The sequence below is a fragment of the Lingula anatina genome, chromosome 6 (assembly GCF_051362555.1).
Source record: "Lingula anatina isolate TDL-2025a chromosome 6, LinAna3.0, whole genome shotgun sequence".
Taxonomy (NCBI): Eukaryota; Metazoa; Brachiopoda; class Lingulata; order Lingulida; family Lingulidae; genus Lingula; species Lingula anatina.
The window spans coordinates 21,624,822-21,649,159 of record NC_141772.1 but is presented as its reverse complement, the minus strand read 5'-3'; the positions used below and the strand labels follow the sequence as shown (position 1 = coordinate 21,649,159).

General features: G+C 38.4%; 1 protein-coding gene and 1 long non-coding RNA gene across 2 annotated transcripts in view; one reads left to right on the top strand and one right to left on the bottom strand.

Moving 5' to 3' along the window:
- The first annotated feature begins 3,199 nt into the window (after positions 1 to 3,199).
- Positions 3,200 to 24,199, top strand: LOC106166961 (chitin synthase chs-2-like). The gene is made up of 23 exons (XM_087014642.1): positions 3,200 to 4,022; positions 6,511 to 7,452; positions 7,676 to 7,825; positions 8,612 to 8,795; positions 9,375 to 9,523; positions 9,981 to 10,092; positions 11,799 to 12,004; positions 12,512 to 12,679; positions 14,486 to 14,741; positions 15,006 to 15,121; positions 15,815 to 15,941; positions 16,251 to 16,361; positions 17,256 to 17,339; positions 17,535 to 17,646; positions 18,055 to 18,143; positions 18,600 to 18,703; positions 20,259 to 20,327; positions 20,558 to 20,674; positions 21,167 to 21,290; positions 22,037 to 22,090; positions 22,448 to 22,606; positions 22,768 to 22,896; positions 23,178 to 24,199. The coding sequence occupies exons 1-23, from the start codon at positions 3,564 to 3,566 to the stop codon at positions 23,420 to 23,422; spliced, it is 4,266 nt and encodes a 1,421-aa protein (XP_086870768.1). The 5' UTR covers positions 3,200 to 3,563; the 3' UTR covers positions 23,423 to 24,199.
- Positions 18,767 to 24,338, bottom strand: part of LOC147761347 (uncharacterized) — an 8,714-nt gene continuing 3,142 nt past the window's right edge. Inside the window, exon 2 of the long non-coding RNA XR_015334935.1 lies at positions 18,767 to 19,485. This is a non-coding gene — a long non-coding RNA (uncharacterized LOC147761347). The remainder of the gene's footprint in view (positions 19,486 to 24,338) is intronic.

The following is a 24,338-nucleotide window of genomic DNA, read 5'->3' as shown; positions in this document are numbered from 1 at the left end:
TGATTTGACATACAAAACACAGACAGAAAAACAGATATCTAAAAAGAGGGTTTACTATTCAATTAATATGAACGAAAAATAACTCTGGGATGGTATGGGGATCGTGCCTGTACACTCGATCTTTCAAATACCCCCTATGATAAAAATCTGGGGGTTGAGGTCTGGGGAATGCAGAGAGCATTCACATTTGTATTTGGTTCTGAACAAATTCTGGCATGGATCAGGGTTTATGAGCAGTGGTTAAGGTGCAAATAAAGATAGGTGGGAGCCCCAGTGCTAACGGCAAGATGGGCCCACCCCTCATACAGCGAATATCTCTCCGGAGTGGCTGAACTGTAAGATTCCCCAAAAAACTCATCAGCCGCAATCATGAATGTGAGTGGCATCCGCATCACCCCCCCCCCCCCCGCCCCCGACCTCAACCACCAAATTTATATATGTGGGGCTCCATATATGGCTATCCTCTGTAATAATATCTTAAAAGAAATTCCTAAAAAATATTTTTAAAAATTTAAACCAAACTTTTTGGAAAAAATGGGAACATTTAGAATATTTAAATGATGTCATTAACCATTGACAAGTATAAAAAAAAATTGGATTATTCCCAAAGAAATCAATTTTTTTCGCCAACATGAACAGTTGTTATCCTTTTATACACCTTTGAAAATACATGTTCATACATGTTTAATTATATAATTAACAGGGTACCTGTGTGAATATAAGTATATGAAAATAACATGAAATAGCTCTTATGGCAGTATTTACATTGTGCACTGGTTTGAGAACATGATACCCTTTTTAAGATATCTTTTTTCGTAGAATTAGCTCGAAGTACATGTACTGGCATACATAACTTTTTGCTAATACGTACAATGGACAATTTCGAGGTATTAAGAGTGACACTATGTTATGTACCTTTACATATACATATGAGATGAATGTCCTTAAACTTATATAATTTTGAACGCTTAATTCAAGCGTGGGCTCGAAATAGGACATTACGTTTTAGGCTAACTTAGTGGATAACGCGATCCCAAGATTCCACAGTTTGTGTCAGATTTACATGTACGTAAGGTCGCTCAAAGAAAACCCAAGTCCACATAATGACCAGTTTAATGGTTTATTAGTTGACCATCTCTAACTACATGTTCTACGTGAAGCCTCCAACTTCTAAGCCGTCTCCCATGGCTGTGTCGAGCGGTCAAAGTTCGAGTCTTCTTCCTTCTTAACTCCCCGATATTAATTCTGAACGTCTTTTATACAATATTTCTTATCAGTGGTGGATTCTGTGCTGCATTATTAGGCGGTACATACTAATTTTAATTATTCAAATTGCACACGTCCACTTATGTTACATAATTACAGGTAAGGTCATAAACTAGTCGAGTGCACAAGCAATCGACTCTAATCAAATTAATTACAACGTCTGGAAATTATATTTGTGAAGTCTACAACTAGATGAACTCTCGACATTACCGATAGTATTTATCACTCTGGAGTATGCTGATACTGAGATCATTTGTCCCCTGTCTTTCTGCTGTCTGTGTTAATATCTAAAAGATAATAAATCGCAGTACTTTATGAAAATTACAATTGATACTGGTATATAAAAGATAAGAAAGCTTCCGTGATGTACCCTACAAGTGCCCCCAGGGTTGTGGGGCTTAATTACACACAGAGGCGTAATCGAATGTACTTGATGCTTTTGTAAGCAATATTAAAGAATTTTGCACCCACGTATATTCAAAATAATCAGCATTATCAAGCCGGGTCTATCTTCCTTTGTTTTGTATATCTATGAAAGACAACTGGTAGTACGCTTGTCAGATGGGCTTAATGTTTTATCATCATTCCAGGGTCGGCTTCTCTTTGCTACGGAGCAGTTAAGGCGGTGGTTACGGTCATTGTTCATCTGGTGGTACTTTTTGTCGCCAGCAAAATTTCCGGATCCGTGATAGCAATGTCACGAGAATTTACAGAGGCCAGAATTTTACAACCAAATTAAAAGGAGAGCATAGAGTTAGGCCTTTTTCGTTGCTATTGATTTATTGGATTTAATTTTCATTCATCTAAAATACTTTCATGTGTTGACTTTATCTAATACTGGAAAGAATTAAGAAAGAATACAAGTGCTGGCCTTATCTTGCCGTCATGAAGCCCCCCCCCTTACTTCAAAGGAGCAAGTTTCCATTAAATCTAAAGAACATCCACTAAAAGATAATTGATTAAGGTTAGAGCTAATATCCCTGTTAGGCATATGGTGCGTTAGGCCTTGAAACGCTTACATTTTATCTTTTCAACGTGCCATTTAATTCCTGCACTAACACAAACAGCTTTTCTTTCCTCCGTGGGCTCAAAGTCAATTTAGAAAATGTTGTTCAGGGTTGGTACCAACTTGTCTTTATCAGATCATAAGGGAAGTTACCCGTACTAATAAAATTCGATGGTAAGTTTTCTTTGTTCAACGTTCGTCTGCTCATGTTGAAAATATATACAGAAGGTTTTAAAATGTGTGGTGATTGCAAAGATGTCTAAGTAGCAAAAGAAGTTCGGATGGGAAACGCGGCTCCACAAAAGCAGGCGCAATCGAATGCACTAGATGCGTTTGTACTGTAAGTAATATCAAAGGAGAGTGTTACACCTACGTATATTCAAAATAATCAGCATTATCAAGCCTGGGTTTATCTTCCTTTGTTTTACAATATAATTAAAAGGACATCTCGTAGCACTGTAATGTTAGTAATTGACAACCACGAGTGAATACGGAGCGGGGAGTAACTTGGGTTGATTGACATGACCTCGTCGTACTTGAGCGCAGAATGTAATGTAAACGGGAGGGACGGATGTAGGTGGTTGTAGGGAGAGCAATGTAGAAGGTTGAAGGGGGAAGAAGAAAATGTAGATAATGTAGTTAGGAAGTAAAAATAAAGAATATGAAGGAATATGGAAATTGTTTAGTTCTTACCTCGCGTATTCAGTAACATAAATCCAATAACTTCGTCACAGCACGTTTTCGAGATCCCCGTAACTAGGAAAGATCCGTAACTAGGAAAGATCACTAAGTCCCACATTCACCTGGGTCCCATAACTCGAAAGCATCGCGCATTGCGAACGAGCGCAAGAGTCTCGATTCCATACCCCCCCCCCCCCCCCCAATATGGGACGAGCATGGGCGAGTCATGGGATTGAGACGCTTGCGCTCGGTCGCAAAGGCGATGCTTTCGAGTTATGGGACCCAGGTGAATGTGGGACTTAGTGATTTTTCCAATTCGAAATGACGACTCAGTTGGAAGGTGTCCCAACCCCAACCGTAACTCAGAAAAATACGGCCAGCGTCGAGAGAGCAAGGAAAGATCCGCTACAAAAGTAATAAGTTACCTCCGACAGAGATTCAGTCGAATGTACTTGATGCGTTCTAGTGATATTAAGGAAGAACTTTGCTCCTACGTGTATTCAAAATAATCAGCATTATCAAGCCAGGCTTTATCTTCCTTTGTTTTGTATATCTATAAACGACAACTCGTAGTACACTGGCCAGACGCGCGTGGAGTTTTGTATTCCACATGGAAATGGCGACAATGCAGGAAGGCGATGTTGAGCTAGAACATGTCCCAACCCTAACCGTCACAGAAAAATATGGCCAGTGTGAAGAAATCAATAAACGGTCAACTTCTTTTTGCTACGGAGTGGTTAAGGCGGTGGTTGCGGTCATCGTTTACCTCGCGTTACTTTTTTGCTTGGTCGCCAGCAAAATTTCCGTATTAGTGATTTCACAAGATTTGACAGAAGGCAACGGCATTGAGAAGCAATTTCAGACCCACCTTGATGCGGACGGACGTCTCTCTATGTTGATGCTTTTGCTGATATTTTTAGTTCCTTATGTGGTGACATTTCTGTGGTGTCTCTGGTCGTCTGGCGTGCTGTTCACAATGGCGGGCTGGCTGTGCTGTCGGTGTTCTTCCAAAGAGAACAATCTGGGTTTCAGCTATAAGCCATGGCCTTCTCTATTATCTTGCACCGTGGTAAGTAAAAGATGCATCTCCAGTTTTATTGTTTGCGAGCAGAATTCAATTGAAACTATGCAAAGCAAAAAAAAAGATGAAAGAGACGCGCTTATTACATGTATAGCAACGGTAATGTAGGGAAGACCGGGGGTAGTTGGCCCAGTTAGACACTTTGGCCTTGTAGAGCCAACTAGGAATGAGTTAGAGTAACAAAATCACTGTACGTCACTGTTTGGGGGGGGGGGGGGGGGCTATGTGTAGCAAGAACCAAAATATCTATCAATAAAATATGTTATGTTTGAATTCAGAATAAATTAAATATGGTATAAAGCAGGTTTTTAATGAATAAAAACGAATAATAAATTTTCGTTTTAAAAGAATGTAACAAATTCGGTTTTAAACCATTGAGGTTGTTTCAACAATTGTCTCTAGCTCTGTTGTGCGCAAAGGTTTTTGGGTAATATGCTCGAGGGGCCAACTTGCTCCGAGTTAAAGGGGCCAACTAGCCCTGGGTACACATTTTTATTTTAAAGGAAGGCAGCCATTTATGGTGCTAGAATAAGCAACGATGATACATCTCTGTGAAACTTGAAACAATGACCTTCAGTTTGATGTATTATATTTGATCAAAAGCCTATGAAAATAGATCTCTTAAACAAAATTACTTTTAGGTGCAAAAATCGTTTACTTCGACTTACCGCTTAAGTAAAACTTTTTAACGCCCGACACTTCCTTAGCATTGTAGGCTTCGGTCACTGTACAAGAGTATGTGGCCATTTTTTTTAACCTCGTACAGGGTAGTTACTTTTTTATCAATTGACGGGGGGGGGGGGAGGGGAGGGAGCTTACCCCGGGGTCCAACTAGCCCCGGTCTCCCCTATATAATAAGAGGTGTTTCTTTGGAGGGAACTAAACTATGTTGTTTAGTGTTTGGGACTGAAATGTTTTGTTTTGTTTTGTTTTGTTTTGTTTTGTTTTGAACAAGGAGGTAGATGGTTCATTCTCATGCCTCAGACACCTTCTTCTGAAATACGTGGTATTGGCAAAATATTATTTTCCTGGGGTACATGACAATCCTCTCATAATAACTAATAGTTAATGACTCCGTTAAGACATTAAACGTTGGTCCGTTTTTATTTATTTTGAAAAGCCGTCTTTGGAGGTCACGTGATCAGATGGCGCACGCGCACACACATATTCCAGAATAATTACAATGCCGCTGTTATGGTGGTTAAAAAAATTATTGCATTTCTTTGTCCTGTTGTTTGCAATGGATTTCATAAGAAGAGTTGTTATCTCTTTTTAAAGATAAAATTTATCAGATTCCTCGTAAACAATCTACAGGGTATACTCGACCTACATTTTTCGATTTACATTGTGCTCAGTCAAAGACTTTGATATATACGTTTCAATAAATCCTTTCAAGTACTCACATGAAGTGTATCACTGATGATAAACCATTTATAAATTACCATTGTTTAACAAGGTAGGTGTTAAAAATTGCGCGTCACCCTGGTACCCTGTATTATCGTTAAGGTCAAATGTTGAATGTGCTGGTACGATATTGTTACGGCTACTTGTTCACTATTCAAAAATATTCGAAGGTTTCCAAAATCAAAAAGGGTGCAGATGCCGTGAGTCCGTGTGAAAAGGGACATTCGGAAAATATTCGAAAATTATATCCAGTAGGCTTAACGTCTTTTAAGATTTAAAAATCTTCTAATGCATCTAAATGAAATATATGAGCCCTGTGATATTTATTTTTCTCTCCTCATATGAGGTAGATGGCATATAAATGGATATGTTTGAACTTTTGACATTGTTTTATATTTAGCTGTAAATATTCCACGGGCACCGGTGATACGGGCAGAAAGAGGCAATGGCTGTGCAACGAAAAGTTATAATCAACCGGGTATCGCTAGACTATCACGCGCTGCAGCGCGATCGCCGCAGGTCCATCCAAAACCTCCCGTAATCGCGTGCGGGAATTGAACAATGGCGTATAGATATCGCTGTAGCTTACGGCCCTTAATTTTTTTGAAAATATTTCAAAATGGCCAACTTAAGAAAATTGAACAGGCAACGGAGGTTCGCTTTGTTATACCGGCAGCCACAACTTGCCTCCTCACGGACTCCGCACGAGAACGGGCATTCGGGCAATTTTTCGGGGACCGCATTAGTATCGCAAGGCAAACGTATCAAGTGGTAACCTAGATTTAATCTGCGAACAGCGAGGCTGCAAACGTAACTTGCTTCACTCGCTAGAAGTTTGGGAAAAGTTCGAAGGTGAGACGTGCGTGGTCTAAGACGCACGACGCAAGCAATGAAGGAGCAAGTGCCCCTTGCGTGTTGAGCCCTCATAACTAACGGACAAAGTCGAAAGCAGGGCAGGATTTTTTCTTTAGTATGTATCAATTTTTACATTATATTACTCATGCCTTCGAGCAACTGAAACAAAATTAAATTTCTTTCCAAAAATCTCCAAATGCGCCATTTCTTATTACAGGGGTTTGTGTCAAGTGTTCTAGAAGTTGGTGGACTCTGGATTCTTGTCACCACTGTGTATACTCACGCGACAGGGATCACAAGCGTGCTGATGGGAACATTCGCTTTCACGGCTTACAACGCCTGGAATATTGTTGACAACATGATCACGAGACGTAGCAGATCCACAAACCCCGACAGTAACAGTAGAAGTCGCTGTCCAAAGGAAATTGTTGCTTCCATTTTGGCAACTGTAGCCTTCGTTTTGAACATCGTTGGGCTTGTGGTAATAACGGTGTATGCAGTTATGGCAAATTCTAATACTCCTTTTGGTCAGGTCGGACGTCTGTCATGGTCAATTATAGCGTCTGTTGTATGTTTTTCTCTGGCCTGGTTCCCTGGAATTTTGAAATATCAATCAACAGCTTCTAGATCAAGCAGCAAGTCTGACAGCATAGCTAATCCTAAACGGTGGAAGGCAGGACTCCTAACAAGTATGGAGAAGATAGTTTTGACGCCGATCATTTTGTATTTGTTCGGATTATATTACTCCCATGATGATGCTTTCATCAGAGCTGTCTACGAAAATCAGGGTTGGGCTTGGGTAACCGGACTAAGAGAACACCGTCTCTTTTGGTACTTCATCACAAATGTTTTGACCAGTTTCAGCGCGTATGTCTTAACATGGTTGGCAACCGCACTGGACATTGGGTTTATTTTAAGAAAGAGGCACATTTCGATGGCGTTTGTTCCCATGGTGTTGGCCACCCCTCTGTCGGCATTTGTCGTTGGATTTTACCCAGTGTGCAACGCGTTACTACGTGATTACCAGTGCGATCAACTTAGGACTGAATCTTCGACAGTGAATGTGGTTATCCTAGTCTGTCTCTTCGTTGCGAACTTTATCTCAATAGGAGTGTGGGTGGCAATGAACGAGGCACCAAAGATTTCAAAGGAAACTCGGGTATGCAAAATCTCCGACTTAAATAAGTCAACAACGTTTTTCGTTCTGCACTTGGTGTGACAGTAGCCAAACATCAATTTCTCATTTCGCCTAAGTGTTTTATAAGAGCTCCAAACCTAGGTTCCAAATTCCCATTCCAAAGATAAAGTTTTTTATTGATGGTCAATTCTCTCGGTTTATTATTATTATTATTATTATTATTATTATTATTTGTTTTCGGCAGTTGTTCTGGCTTCCTACCTACAATGGGATTCTTATCGAGCAATGGTTATGGCTGAACAGAAGAACGGAAAAAAATGACCCACATTACAAACCTGTGTTCCTACAGAGAAAGGAATGCCAGATCTATATTTGTACTACAATGTATAATGAGGTATGACTGCATCGTGTTCATTTGCATGTGTCACAGGCCAGATCCAAATCCAGTCCAGTTACTAATTGGACTATGCCAGATCCGAATTAGGATCTGTTCTAGGCCAGATCCCAATTGGGTGTTTTCATTGTAAAAACCAATATGAGCATGTTAATTGGCCAAGTAATTTGTAGGTGAGCTGCCAATTTGTTTGCGTGACATGTGTAATTTAAGTGCAGGTGTTAGAAATCAGGGTGTACCATATTAGAGGTATGGCAAATGATATTTAGCTTGCAAAAAAAATCTGATGATGATGCATTTTAAAGACTATCGCCTAAATACTTAAAGAAAAAGCATTTGGATTGAGAAAAACATATTTTCTTAAATGTTTTCTTAAACCTACAGATTTTAGGAAAAGTCTGCCCATAAATATATTGTACAGTTTTTAGGAAATTTCCACACTTCCCTAAGAATATATGAAATGTACAAAAAATGTACAAAGTTTGAATTGTACAAGCACATATATTTGGTAATCAGGCACCTTGAAGGGAATTTTTTATAGAACAGCTAAAAAAGACGATAGGGTTGGTAATAAGAATCAATTTTTGCTGCAGAAGGTATGGTAAAAAGGTCATCCTTCTTTAGAAAACGGAACATTTTTTATTAGTAAAACAATAAAAGCTTCCTAAAGCCTGTACAACATCCAAAGAGATATTTAGTGTTAAATTACAATTTACCAGAAGCTAGATGTGTTTAATGTTGTTCGTGTTAGCTCTAGTTTCTAACTGTACGCATATTAATATGTAGTCCGAAGAGGAGATGCGACAGCTACTGATGTCCATCAAGAATGTGTTAGACCATAGAGATGAGAACTCTCCAAGTTACCAATCACACATATGGCTGGACGGGGCGTTTGATACCAAAAGGAAGAAGTCGAAACACCTAAATGCAAATGCCCAGCGTCTTTTGTCATTGATGAGAAGTGTCTTCGGTAAGCGCCTCAGTAGCGTCTTATAGCTCTGACATTCGATTCTATGCATTTATGTTTATATCAATAACAAACTGTTTTACTTTCAGGAGGTTACGCACGCTGAAAACGTGTCAACTTCTAAGTCCATTGGAATATATCCTTTATGATCATAGCATCTAACATTTAACTTTAGTACATTTCAGCTATCAATATAAACTGTAATCATTAGTCGTATTTGGTGCATTCAGAACAATCGACCCACTCGAAAACTAGCCACAAAATCTCCTAATTTGAGATTTCCCGGCTTTTAAATGGATCGGCCATATTTGATCCGAGGTCTGATAGTCCGCGAGTCATCTTTGGTTGTGAATGCAGCCATTGAGAACAGACCGTCCCTGGACTAACTGATCTGCCTACTAAATATGGTCGACCCCATTTAAAAGCAAGCTACCTAATCCCCTGATGGTCATCCAGAAATGTGCCACGATGTTTTATTGCACAATGACGCAACTTAGCACTACCTCTCGCCGGGATTACCTCCGAATCATATTTCAACTGATTCACTAACATTTGTGTATAATGGGTTTACATTTTTTCCAGGAGTAGAATTCAAAAGTAATCGTGCAAGGAAAATTGGCTTCGAGAGGTATGACACTCCCTATGGACTTCAACTTGTGTGGGGATTTTTTAGCACCAAACCTGGTCAATATTCAATGAGCGTCGTGTTACACTTAAAGGACAACCAGAAGGTGAAACCCCTTTTCTTGCGATTAAGTATAATGTTGTATATTTAACGATTAATTTATTCTAACATAACTATATTTGTAAGTCAACTAAAATGATTGACTTATTACTCTTCTGCCCTTGGTACTAGTATATCTAATTGAGACTGTCGTTTACAGGGGTGGATCCAGAGTTATTTTCTTACAGTTTTCCAAATTATCTTTATCAATCAATCAATCAATTATCCATATATAGGTTTCCGACAGAAAAAAATTAGATGGCCATCAATGAAAACTTGAAAAATCTGACCGCCCCTGTTTTAACCGTCCTTCATATTTACGAATTACTAGCACTATTACTCTGCGCTGAACGAGTTCCTTCTTTTACAAATAAAACCCAAATGGTTGTTGTTGCAGGTGAAAAACAACTATTTAACAACTATAATGTAGATCTTTCAAGGTGCATCACTATATATACTTCTAGGTGAAAAACAAGAAACGTTGGAGTCAGATCATGTACCTGTCGTATATCGTTGATTTTTTGAGTAAGAAGCCACGCGATGAAAGTGATGAAGGGATGCATGAATGGGAAGATCGTAAGTCTCCTTGACTGATATAAATACTAAACGTTTCACAAACCTCATTCAATATGTGGACGGGTATAACAGACCATAATACGTATATCTTATAATTTTTCTACTAGCAGTCACGGCATAATTTGTTTTGCAAATAGCCTACCATTTAAAAATACCAGTTCTACGGACGTGTGACAAAAGTATTGCACCGTTTTTCTTGAAGCTAAACAACAGCTGTTTGTTTTCCAGTGATACATTTATTGAAAATGGCAATGTCAAGTTAGTGTCTTTAAAACAGGTTTACAGTCCCTTGCTTTGCCCTTACAATACGCCTGCTGCTGTATTTATGTCAGCATTTATCTTTTGTAGGATAGGCATATGATCTCAGTATGGCCATCAGCCTTTTGGATATAGACTGCTAAAGGTACTACTGTCTTCTGGGGGATGTGTTGGGCCAGGCTCTAAAGATACTTCGGATTAGAGCATTTCTGTTCAAGGGATGCTTCTTTGACACTTGATTTCCAATCTCATTCCACATATTTTTATTGGGAATTGCACATGGTGATCAGGCAGGCCAGTCCACCCTGTTGATGTCATGCCGTTTAAGCAACGCTCTAACACCCTTGGTCTTGTGGGCTGTAGGATTGCAATTTTGATAAATAGATGAGTGATTTCTGTCCCCAGCGATGTTTTATATCGATGGTCCAGAATTATAATGCTACGTGCATGGTTTAGGTTTCAATTTATCTACACCAGTCCATCAATTCCGTAGAAACCAATGCACCCCTAAACCATTATTGGAATGGACTGTCTATAGTGAGCAAATGCAAACTGCAATCTGTCATACGAGTAGATGACGGTGTTCCACATTATCATTTGTCCTCCAACGTTGTTCAAGATGAAGATAGATTCGCCAGAAAATACAAAATGGCGCCAGTTCAGGGCAACGGTCATTGCACTGGTTCTTGCAGCCCACGTATATCTGCTTCGTCTGTTTACAAAGCTGATAAGTGGTTTCTTTTTGGCAACCCTGCTGTGAATTCCTGTAGCATGTAGCCTACTTAGAACACTCCTTTTGCCTACCTCAACCTGCAAATTGCGCGGTCATATAAATTCGCTGCACGGTTCAAAATATTCTATCCCTTCACAGTATAAAACGACCCCTGGCGTCTCTGGCACTAGTCTTCTTCTGGAGGCCATTTCATGATGACCTATGACCATCACTTATGCCCACCAGCGTTCTGCATACCCCTCAGTCTGGCCAGAAACACCCTATCTTGCGGCTATCTGGGAGAAATTTATACCCCTCAAATATACAATTCTTTTTCCTTTTTTCATCTATGAGCTCCCTTAACTTCACCATGATACAAATTGGCTGAAATTCACCACTGGCGTTGCCAGCAAAATATAATAATAAAAAAAAAAACACCATTCGCTCTTTTCTTACTAACGGGCCCCCAATGTCACATATCACGCTATTCATCACACAGATGGTTCCATATTTTTGTCATCCCTCTGTACTGATATGCTTCTGTCGGATTCAGTTTGTCTTCTTCTATGTAACATTCTAGCAGGTTTAGAGGGGGTTTTTGTCATATCATGCGGTCATACGGCGACAGAAGAAAAATGATAAAAGTGTTTAATGAATTACTACCTCCTATTGATCATGTCTATATTTTTAAAATAGCATGCCTACATATTACTTGCATTTTCATTCATTCGTTTAGGTCTAAAAAAGACCTTCATCCTTGCGACAGACGCAGATGTCAAGTTTACCTTGAATTCCGTGGAGGCGTTGTTTGACGTGTTTCTGCGAGACGACGACCACAGCGTCAGCGCCGTCTGCGGCCGCACGCATCCTTCGGGGTCCAAAATCCAACCTTTAGTGTCCTACCAGGTGTTCGACTATGCCATCGGCCATTGGCTGCAAAAAGTACATATAAGAAGGTTCAATCTGATAATGTCAAAATTATTGTAGCGTTGGCTAACTGAAAATTGTTCTGTGAAATACATTAATTGGTATCATATGAATAATACTTATCATTATCTCCATATTATTATTTTAAAGCTTAATTTTTACAGTTTGCATTACAAATTACATTCCAGAAAAATATAGAAATGATTAAAGCTCATTTATTCAATACTTAATGAATAACCAAATTCATATAAAACGGAAACGGCATTTCACATCAGGTGAAAAACGAAATGATACGAGACCAATTGACTAAATTTCTGTTTTAAAGGTTTTTGAAATATATCTTTTTTCCCGTGAAAGTTTTAAGTCTACTTTTGAGTTGAGGGAATTAAAATGTGACATGATTTACCACTTTCTTTCTTACCTCATTTATATACGTTGGCCATGCATTTATGTTGGCTTACGTCGCCAAAATGCAACGTATCAAATAATCATGATTGAATACGGATAAGACCAATGTTTCAGGTCGCCAACCATGTACTTGGCAGTGTGTTGTGCGCTCCTGGGTGCTTCACCATGTACCGCACGTCCGTTCTTAAACGCACAATGGCGGAGTACGCCAGTGACACCAAGACTGGCTTTGAGTTCTTGTACAAAGACATGGGGGAAGACAGATGGCTGTGTACTCTTTTGGTAAGCGGGTCATTTTTGGGCTGATAATATGCAATGCTTTCTGCTGCGGGGGTGTGGGATCATATCCCTCCCCAGTGACTCACATTACACTGTTAAACAGCTGAATGTACATGTACAACATTGGTCAAAAAGTTGTCCCACCCCCTGTTTATGTGCTTTTAGTTATAAATGATCACATTACAGGATTTAATTGCTATGAATGGTGTTTTTCATTATAGATACCATAACTGACAAGATTATTGGTACAGAAAATACTAAATAGCGGTTGAGATATCCATATTTAATACCATTCATTCATATTTATTACATGTACCCCCTCAAATCCGATGTTCCACTGTCATTTCCATGGAGGTAAAGAAATGCCCATTAAATTGAAAAGACACCACCAAAAGTCACCAAATTAACACACATTTAGTATTAGGGTGTGCTCGTTAAAGGTCACGTGTCTATATTAGCGTGTGTGACTACCGCGCGCTGTAGTTATATCCTGTAGACTGCGTCACCGCCTTCAACAATGGTAACAATTCTGTTTTGTGGGATTTTACCCCATGTTTCCTAAAAAACTTGGCGGAATTGATCCGGACTAGTTGGGGTTTGGTTCTCCTCTAGATTGCACACTCCAATTCACGCCACGGGTTCTCAGTAGGTTTATTATCAGGATTCAAAGATGGTTTCTCCAGTTTCAGAACATTGGTTAGGTTTCTGCAATAAATCACTCACCACATGAGAACTGTGTGCAAGTGTGCTGTGTTGGTGAAGCCTGGATCATCCCCGAAGTCCCCTCTTGCAGATGGAATGAGGTATCAGTTGAGAATGTTAGGTTCAGTGACCCCAGAACTACCAGAACTTGGTCAACCATCACTAGGAACAAGTTGGGTTTGCTGAAGAATCAAGGTATTTCTTGTGTGCGTTCGATGGTCAAATTAGGGCCCGTAGACATGTTGCAGAATGCTTTTGGAAGGTTTGTGCAGAATAATATCGCCTGAGGTGTCAGGTCAGATAACCTTTGGAGCGAATTCCAAGCCCATGGTTTTAGTGCATTGTTATTTCCGGAAAAGAACGTTATTAGGGCAATTCACTGAAACGTTCTTAACAAATATCTCACTTCATTTGCAAAAGATTACTTCAGGGATACTGCAGGCATCATTATGGAAATGCACGTGTTCACAACTCTCGTCTGTTGAGTGATTTGTTGCAGAAACCCAAATTTCAGAGGATAGTGCAACCATCTTTGAGCCATGTTATTAACCCTAGTAAACATCTGTGACATGAATTAAAGTGTGCAATGGAAAGGAGAACTAAACTCCTAATAATCTGGACCAACTCCTCTAAGCTCTTTCGGAAGAATGGTACAATATCCCATAAAACAGAATTGTTACCCTTGTTGAAGGCACTCTGCGTCACCTACAGGAAGTAATAACAGTACGAGGTAAACACAAACGCTTTTAGACACATGACCTTTGAACACACCCTAATGCTAAATGTGTGTAAATTTGGTGACATTCGGTGATGTCATTTCAATTTAATGGATATTTTTTTTGCCCCTGTGAAAATCACAGCGAAACGTCGGAATTGAGGGGGTACATGTAATAAATGTGAATAAATGGTATTAAATATTGATATCTTCACCGATAGTTTGTATTTTCTGTATTAATAATCATGTTAGTTATGGTACCTGGAATGAAAATCATTATTTATAACAATCTTCACCTGAGATGTGATCATTTATAAATAAAAGCACATAATACTTAGGATGGGACAACCTTTTTGACCAATGTTGTATATATATATTACGTTTTATTTCAGGTTAAGAACCGAAGCGGGATAGAGTATTGCGCAGTGGCAGAGGACAAAACGTTCTGTCCGGAGACTTTTGATGAATTCTTCAAACAGCGTAGACGCTGGATCGTATCCACGATGGCCAACATGTGGCTTCTGGTGCAATCTGCCGAGAATTTAGTGACGTCAAGTGAAAGGATCACGTACCCTTTCATAGCATACCAGTTTTTTCTACTGGTGTCGTCGTTAATTGGTCCAGGCACTGTTATTTTGGTTATATCTGGTAAGGGGGAGGTTATATATATATATATATATATATATATATATATATATATATATATATATATATATATATATATACGCACGCGAGTAGATGTTTATTTCTCTCTCTCCTCTATCTCTCTTTCTCTCTCTTTCCACCCCTGTTTCCACCGTTCAGGAAGTTCGTAATTTTACTTACAGTCTCACAACAAACTACATCCAATTATTATTTTATCCAATTGAGAAGACCTGTATATAAGACGACATATTCCTTTTTTATTTTCAGGTGGTTTGGAGTACGCGTTTGGAATAAACGACATCATCACATCCATTGTGTTGGTGTTCCTTGCTTTTATGTACCTCAGTATTTGCATGTCCGCCTCAAATGAAAGACAGATTAATGTAAGGGTGCATGCCCAGAGATTTAGATCGATCCAGATATTTAGATTTAGATCGAACTAACTCCCTGAGCGTTCACGCTAAATTGGAGTCAGCCGAGTGCGCACCATAGTTAATTACCCCCTTACAGCTTTTAGTAGACGGGACAGACGCTTAGGCCGGCTAAGGTGACAGTAATCTAGTGAGACTCTCCACAGGGATAGATCGATCTAAAATCTATGGGAATGGGGTCTAAGTGATACGTTTTACCTAAGCAACCCAGTTCGTACATGTACGCCTACATGCACAAGCTACTAGTATTTCACATAATTAAACTCAGATTGTATAGACACTAATACCGGTGTGACAGGAATTGTGGTCCGCTAGGAACCGTATACTCCCTGCCCCATTACTTTGTAGAGGTGACATTCGTCCCATATACTAATCCTAATACTCCGACTAACCCTAAGCTGTACTTATCATATATGGAAGCCTTTACTTCCATTCCTAGGACTACCATTCCTGTCACACCGGCACACATTCCGTCAAGTTAAATTTTAATATACCAGATACTCAGTTACATACTGTTTCGACCAGTGGGGGGAGAAAGGAAAAAATATATGTTGAACCTCGTGCGAGCTGTCAGAACCACAAAATGTGTTTTTTTTTTTTTTTTTTGGTTTTTTTTTTTTTTTTTTTTTTTTTTTGCATCACTAGGTAGCAATAGGTGCCAGTGCAATATTTGCTATCGTAATGGCGGTGACGTTTCTTGGTACCATACGGCAGTTGGTGCAGGACTTCAGTACCTTTAACCTACCGGTTGCAACTGTTTCCTCTCAAATAAGTAAGTAGTTACAAATAATCAATGAACAGTGATCAAACAACAGATCCAAATTCAACAAATAGCACGATGGTTATTTTTTTTCTTAAACAATTGTTGCATATTGAACATTGTTCATTATTGCAATGACTCTGCACGTAAGTATATTATTTTAACATATCCCTCAGCAAAAAGAAAAGTTAGTGGCAACGAGTTTGCACAAGTTTGCCAGAGAAATTTTATTGCTGCTAACCTTCAAAATTTGAAGCAAGCCTTTTTTTTTTTTTTTTTTTTGCTAAAGGACACGGGTAAAAGTTTTACATAATTTTTCAGGTGTGACTGAATTGCCGGTCCCAGTTAGTTCGGTGTACATATGTGCAGTAGCTGGGATGTTTGTCATAACGGCATTATTGCATCCAACGGAGTTCACCTGCCTTTTCCATGGTAAGGATATATATATATATATATATATATATATATATATATATATATATATATATATATATATATATATATATATATATATATAACAAAGTCACAGTCACCTCAACCTGTCTATGTATAACAGGTTACCAAGAACTGTTAACTTTATTAATTCACTCTATCACATTTACAGCACCTTATTCATCCTAGTGTTAGCTGACCTTGCAAGGAATTCGGTTTATTTGAATGTATTTCTGAATAACAAGTTAAGAAAATTCACTAGTTCACTAAAGACACAAAAAAACTGTCACTTTTACTTTTAACACTTTTTGATTATTTTGATAAAGTTAGTTACAGTATTGATAAAGAAAGTATCATGTTTTCAACAATTAATATTTTAAAATATAATACATGTCTGCAATGTTGTGACAATGACCAAAATACAACGTTGAGTCAACGTCACATTATGGCGGTGTTTCGACGTGGCTGGATCAACGTTGATTTTACGTTGAATTTTGGTAGATCAACCGCAATTCAATGTATCAACCTGTTTTCAACGTTGATCCAACGCAACTATGCCTGCTGGGAATACGATATTTTCATCTCGGTGCCCTCATACGCACATATATTATAATGAAATTATCCTCGTTATACGTACTTTTCACCTTTAGTTCCTTGTGCTTATATATTCCCTTCCATTTACAAAGTATCGGATACGTCAGTATAAAAACACAATGCGCATATTGACATATTTGGTGGCTCTGATTCAAATAAAGGACAACTATGCATTTGCAGCTTATACGGCACCTGCTCTGTATTGGTGCTGTTAACAATTGTGTTTGCTGATCTGTTGGCAACAACTGTTTAAGTTACATGTTTCACTCTAACTTAATACATGTTTACATTCGTTTTAAGGTATCACATATCTGTTATTTCTGCCGGCTGGCTTTCTCTTCCTCACTATCTACAGTATATGTAACATTACGGATCAGAGCTGGGGTATGTACAGGAACCATATACAATGTATCTCAACATATTTTCTTGTTTGACTGTTGTTCGGTAACGTCCATTTAGATATGTTAAATGTTTGTTTAACTTATCTTTCCAGATTTCATATAAACAAATATGCACCTTTGCGTAAATTTCATAATTTTGAGTTTCATCAAAAGTATTAATGTTGTCGTGTTTCTGCAGGGACTAGGGAAGCAAAGACATCTGGAGTTTCCGCTGGGACTAGGGAAGCAAAGACATCTGGACAAGAAAAAAGCGCTCTCCGGGAAATATGGAACCGAATACAAGGGATGGCGTATGTTAAAAAAAAAACAAACAAAAAATATACCCTCCTAATTTTGTGAGAGTGCATCAGAATAGCATAGCCTTTCTCGTTGCTGATAACGTTTGGAACATTTCAATAATTTCTTATTGATTTTTTTTCTCGTTGTAGTTAATCACTGTTTTTAAGTACTTTGAAAATAAGATGTAAGAAACTACAACTGTAAACTTATACATTTACTTAACAACTGCCTAATAGCTTATTATCTAAAGCTATGTCAACCAGGGCCAATGGTCTTAATGACTTCACATTCAGTATATAAAATAAATCAATTACGAATCGGAGACTAAGGCTCCTAAGGTTAGTACCCGTGGTTTATTATATCACCCCTCGACTCAATTTGTTTGTTGTGATTAAGTTCCACTTGATACATTTTTGTAGTTGCCCAGCTCAGAAAAATACACCCGAATTTGGCAACGTAGAGATGATCACTGGTCTACTAGCCGAAGCAAATGATACATCGGCAGGCAGTGAGTAAACCAAAAATAGTAAACACATTAACAGTGAATGTTATTATATGATGAGCCCACGCAGTACAGGTTTGTACTGATTAGTGATACCAATAAAGTCGGTTTATGTGGCGCAAGGCATACGAACGCCTCTTCGTATAGCATTAAAACTAGACGTGTAGTTAGGAATATTTTACTCAGGTTCAATTGGTTTAGTCAATTGAGTTAAGAGTAAAGAACGAAATATACTAGTAAGGCTCATTTCGATGATTCAAGTCATCAGATAAGGATGCTGCAAGGTATTATAGGCATTAAGGTGTAAGAATGGTCAACACAATCAAAACCCCATGCGTGAGGTTTTTCAAGCTGCGTGCCTTACAAAAAGTCAAACCAACCACAAAGTACGAATCGGTTTAAGACATTTTAATGGGTATTCATCATTGCAGTCTATTTGGTTATAGTGTGTTATAATTTTAGGCTTTGTGGAAGAGGAACAGGAAGGCGCCAGAGAAGACAGATGCCAAGACACCATTTCAGTGAAAGATTGGTTGTTTGCAAGGTTTTATCAGGACGAAATCAAGGTATCGTTGAACCCTGATGGTCAGCTGCGGAGTAATCACATCCTGAATATATCGACACATAAATACTGGCTTGACATTTAATATGGAATACTTTTCAGATTTTTTAAATTAAATTATTATATTTTTCTGACTGATAAATTAAAATAAGGCTGTTTTAATAAGATTAATTGAAATCGCCATGGAAGCATTCATTGCTGATTCCAAGTCATACGACAACCATTTAAAGCCATATTTTTAGATATCCATATTTTCCAAATTTTCATCTGTAAAACTGTTACAAGTCCCACAAAGGACTCTCATGTCAGTGTATATAGTCATAGTAACGGTCGCGTGTGCGTCTGACCTCATCCGGCGTCTACAAGGGCTCTCAAGCGGCAAGGCATTCCTTGGAATAGGTTTTTAGATTTCAATCTGACATAACATCCCAGGTATCGCTCAAAAACTGTCCAATTTGATTCAGTTTTGTTGTAGGATAAGTAGGCTGTTGATTCGGCGAGTTATGACCTAATCACATACTGCCTATATACCTGTAGTTCAAATTTGGCGGTCTCCATGGCCAAGGTAGTTGCTCATTTACTTGGTTCTGTAAGTTATCTGCGATTAAAAGTGCTCTGTTTGAACTGGCATTTTCACTTGCTCCCTATCAAATGGGAGTCAAGTGGTTCACAGATTATTCCTGTATTTGATTTGGTTCAGGTTGTTCTCGATAACCATCAGTGGCGGATTTAGAGGGGCTTCAGGGGGGTCCTGACCACCCTCCTCCTTCGATTTTTGGTTCCCTCCTGAAATTAGAATTTTGACTAGCAGAATCATAGTTCTAAACCGTACCAAATGGCACCGTTTGCCATCTAAAATGCCAAAATTTTCGGTGCCCTTCAGCAGGCCCCAAACCCCACACCAAGTGGAGGGGAATGGGGGTGAGGGGGGTCGGCTTCGCATCTGTGGACCCCCACCCTTCAAAAATCATAGCTGTTTTGGCACCAATGGGTTATCCACTCCAAATGCGGATGCTGTAAATGACCCTACAGTCACTTAAGACTTCGTCGTAGGCCTCTTCAGGATGTCTGTAAATTCTACTTTGACTTGTTTAGCGGTACAGGTGAAATCCGACCTAAATAAAGAACGTAGTTTCAGTGTTCTATCCAGAGTTGCGCAATGCAGCAGTGATACAGCCATGATGTAGCGACACACTTGACTACACACTTTTCCAATTACATATTTTGTGTGAGATCTGAGCATTTTAAAATTTTAATTTTAAAAAAAACGCATTTCAACCTGGGTATAAGTCCGAAAGTAAAATATTCCATTTTAAATGTCAAGTTTGTATATTGGCACTTATATTTGTGAACTATATTGGTGATAGTGTCAACAATTACACAAAAAAACAATAACTCTTATAATCTTCAACAAAATTTTACCTGATAATTTAGATACTTTTTTTAAAAGTAATGAAAAGTGGATTTTTTAAAAATAATTATAAAAGACGCCTTTTGCTGTGAAGTGTTTCGGGTGTTTTATCTTATTTTTAATACCATTGTTTCAAACTTTTTTATAGGCTTGTGAGGACAATTTTAAAAAGCTAGGTTATGACGACACCACTTTTATTGCCGGGATGAGCAAAGAGGTATATTCTCTTTTAATGCCACATGTGTCCCCGTGCGTCACGATCGCCAAAGGGATTAAACAATACTAACATTCCATGAAGTACATATGGTACAGTCCATCTCAAATCATTCAAATACAAGCTACAAAGCTCTTATATGAGATTGACTTGTTGTTATTAATAGATAGCATATACACGTAGATTCCTAGCCCACACATGGTCCTCGAAAAAAATTATTTTATTTTTTTCAGGAAATTCGCCAAGTCGGCATAATCAACGTGGATCACGTTAACCTGGTACACGCTGAGGTACAAAGACTTCCTGCCTTTCAGATAGACCCACAGGTACCCGAAAACACGGTAGAAAAGGTGAGGGTGTAATAAACTTTATTGAAAATATGTGTTGATGGATTTCATCGATACATTCAGTCAGGGCTGAGGCCTTTCCTTTGAAGCAAGACACCATACTAGTAGGTAACCGTTAAACATGTTTTTTTCGCACGTTGGGAAGATTTGGTTTCTGTTAGGTAAACATTGAAGGTTTCGCTATTGAAATATTCCAAAGCCATGTTTTTTTATGGATTAATATACAACAAAGCCTACTCAAACGATAAATAGTAAACAAAAATCCCTAGGAATCGATTTCCTACTTGACAACATGGTGGTCTAAATTAATTGTTTAGGATCTGCTTATTTGATTAGCAATGGTAAAATCACATGCACTGACAATGCAATATTTCGAGGATAAACCTGCTTTTTATCGAGGAGAATAGGAATAACATATAGGATACATTTAATCCACTGTCTAATTTCCTTATTAATGTATAAGCACGTCTTTGAAATTATGGATTAACACTTCAGGAAAGGTGGATTAACTCCATAGGCCTCGTAAGATACAGGAAATCACTACTAGACAACTTTGATGACTTGATGACCACCACAGACATAGATCAACTGAGGATTAAATTTGGAATTCACAAACCAGGTAGATGTTATTGTAATACCTGAACAGTGTGCTACTACAGTCATTGGTCCGACGCCTGGGGCCAGTAACCAGAAGGTTTTTCAGAATGTGTAACTTTAGTGGTCCAACATGACTAGTATATTTTTTGATAAAAAAACCAAAAACTCCTCAATTTTCCATAGATATTTATGAGTGTGTCTCCATGGGTGAAAGTTTTTCAGAAAGAGTGACACAATGAAGGTTTTTTATGATAACTACTATTAATATGTAATAGGGTGGAAATTAAGTTCTAATTAACATGTTTTTTTGGACCAGTAATTCATAATGCAGACCAACAGATTTTACAAAATTGGTGGTCCGAATGGCCAGTTAAATGAAACGTACAAGGTACAGATTTGACCTGTGTTCTTAACCAATGTTTGTGTGTAGGCATGTTCATCTCCCCGATTCAATATTTTTAAATATGCCAGAGTACATGGAACAGTGTCAGCATTTTTCTTTCTCCCAACCCACGAGCAGTGTCTTATTTTCCAGTCAGTCTCGCTCTGGATGATTTCCATTAACAATGCATATAGCCTGAATCAATTGTAGACCTACAACAGCAACCTCCCCCCCCCCCCCTCCCAAAGCCATTTTCCTCTTCCACGGTAATTGACGTGATTGTGTGCGTGAGTTTTCATATTGTCCATTAAATGCAGTACAAAACGTATAAGTGCATGTTCTTTTGTTTTTGCATTATAACTTGATGTCATTTTGTCTCATACCAGGTCACTTGAAGCGGCTGTACATGTCCATCCAGCAGCTTCGACCGCCTACTCCTGGTAAGACCACGTGGGTGTCTGTGTCAGTTATTACTCCATCATCTATTATATATATACACAGATTATATAAATTACGGTCATATTTCTCTTGGAGGAATTTTTAATGTCCTACTGAAACATGAAACGTTTCTTCACACATTGTAATCCTAGAATAGATATAATGTGTACATTGAGTATATATTTTATACGATGTATGTTCTCAAGTGTAATATTGCATCAAAGTCATATTCATCAGTGAATTATTCATTCTAATTAAGCAGCAGGTCACCAGGTAATTATTATTGCATACAGTCGAAACTCAAAAGGAACCTAGGTAGTGACTGGATTATATAGATTCCACTTTTTGTGCTTTTGTAGATGAAGCAAACTTGATGGAGGTCGAAGACGAATTGAAAAACTGCGAGTCGTCTCCACTCACGCCACAAGGGAGAAGAGAGAAACAATTTTGGGAGAAACTTATAGCTGCTCGCCTGAAGCCGACAGCCGTGTTCAAGGCAAAGGAGGACGCAATAAAAAGTAAATGGTCCCACGAGTAAATCTCCTCTCAAACCTGTCCAATAGTTTTCATCTTTAATTTAATCTCAAACTACCTATTTAAACGGATTTAATAATTAAATTTTATTAACCATGTAGAACATAATAATGTCGCTCTCATAGCAAACATTTTGATTATTTAGATGAGCTGATAGACCTCCGCAAGACGGCGCTGATGTGGTTTGCGGTAGTAAACACGTTGTGGCTCACAATATTCCTGGCCCTTGGTAACTTGGGTACAGACCTCCAACTTTTTGGGAATAATCCACTAGGTAATATGAGGTTCCTATTTATTTCCTGTTTATATCAAATGTGGGCCTATATACTACTGGGTAGTTTAGCGTTCGTATGATTACAAAATGCACGATATTTTCATCGTAGCGACTACATATTAGATATTGTTCTCATTCATTTTTCTATTTTCCTAAAAAAATTATTTACCGGAATTGCATGCTTGCATATTATACATTTTTATTTATTTAACCCATTAACTTATTCTTGACTGAAAATTACATGAAAATATTAATTTATTCAATGACACATCTAATTACAGGTCTCGTGTTTCTGTTCATCTTCTGCTTCCTGCTTATCGTACAGTTCCTGGCCATGCTGTGCCATCGACTGCTGACCCTCGTCCATATGTTGGCGCGTGCGACCTTGGGTGAAGGGAATGGCGCTAGCTATTGCCCAGAACTAAGATGCAACATATCCTGTGGAGGCAATGGCGCTTGCTGTTGCCAAAGAGCAAGCGATCCAGAATCCAACCTAAACTTAATTGACTTTCCAAGTATAAATTAGCAAACATAGTGGTATTTTTCCTTCCTTTACTACAATTTGTTCAGGAAGATACTTCATTTGACGTATATATCGAATATGTTTTTTTATACAAATCACAATGACGATCAGCAGACGTGAAATATTTGATAAAACGTAGAGGCCGTTAATTAACATTACCGCTGATTAATGAACACTGTATGGCTATTCCTTGTGATTTGTGTTCATACATATTTCTTCTTATCCAACACTTAAATTTTATCTCTTATTAGTAACTGTGTATAGCGTAAAGGTGACATGGTTACGTCGGTAAAGGATACTGCATACTTCAATTTGTGCTGAACTGTTTAAATATATAGCATTACATCGGTATTGAAATTTGCATCGTTGCTGGATGCCACATGGTATATGCTATCCAGGAGAAGTTCGGGAATACGTAGACAAACGGATATTAAAAACGAAGAACATTTGATTTTGCAGGATAATACCCAATAGGATAAGGTCCGATTCCGATTTCAACAGAGGTTCATCTCAGAACCCAATTTGCCTCAGCCGAGTCTACGTCACGACGAACGGGCTTGTGGGGTATTTCAATTCCCTTAGTCCCCGTTAATATGCACATTTCTGCTTCGTAAAATCTTATTATGCGCGTTTGAACTCTAAGGTGATTGACGTTAAAACATTGAATGGACTCTAAATTGTACGACAACTCATATCGTAATTAACTTCGTGTTTGGTTGGCGGGGAGAGGTTGCACACAAAATAAATTCGCTTCAAGCTATTAAAATTTGTGAAATAGGAGGTTTTGTCTTGTTTGCATTGATTGTGGCATAATGTGGGTCTCAGGCAGAAGCTGACAGAGATATGCTGGATAAAATTACAGAAAAGGGGATTAACATATTTATTCTTCCCCCCCCCCCCACCCTGCAAGAATCTAGAC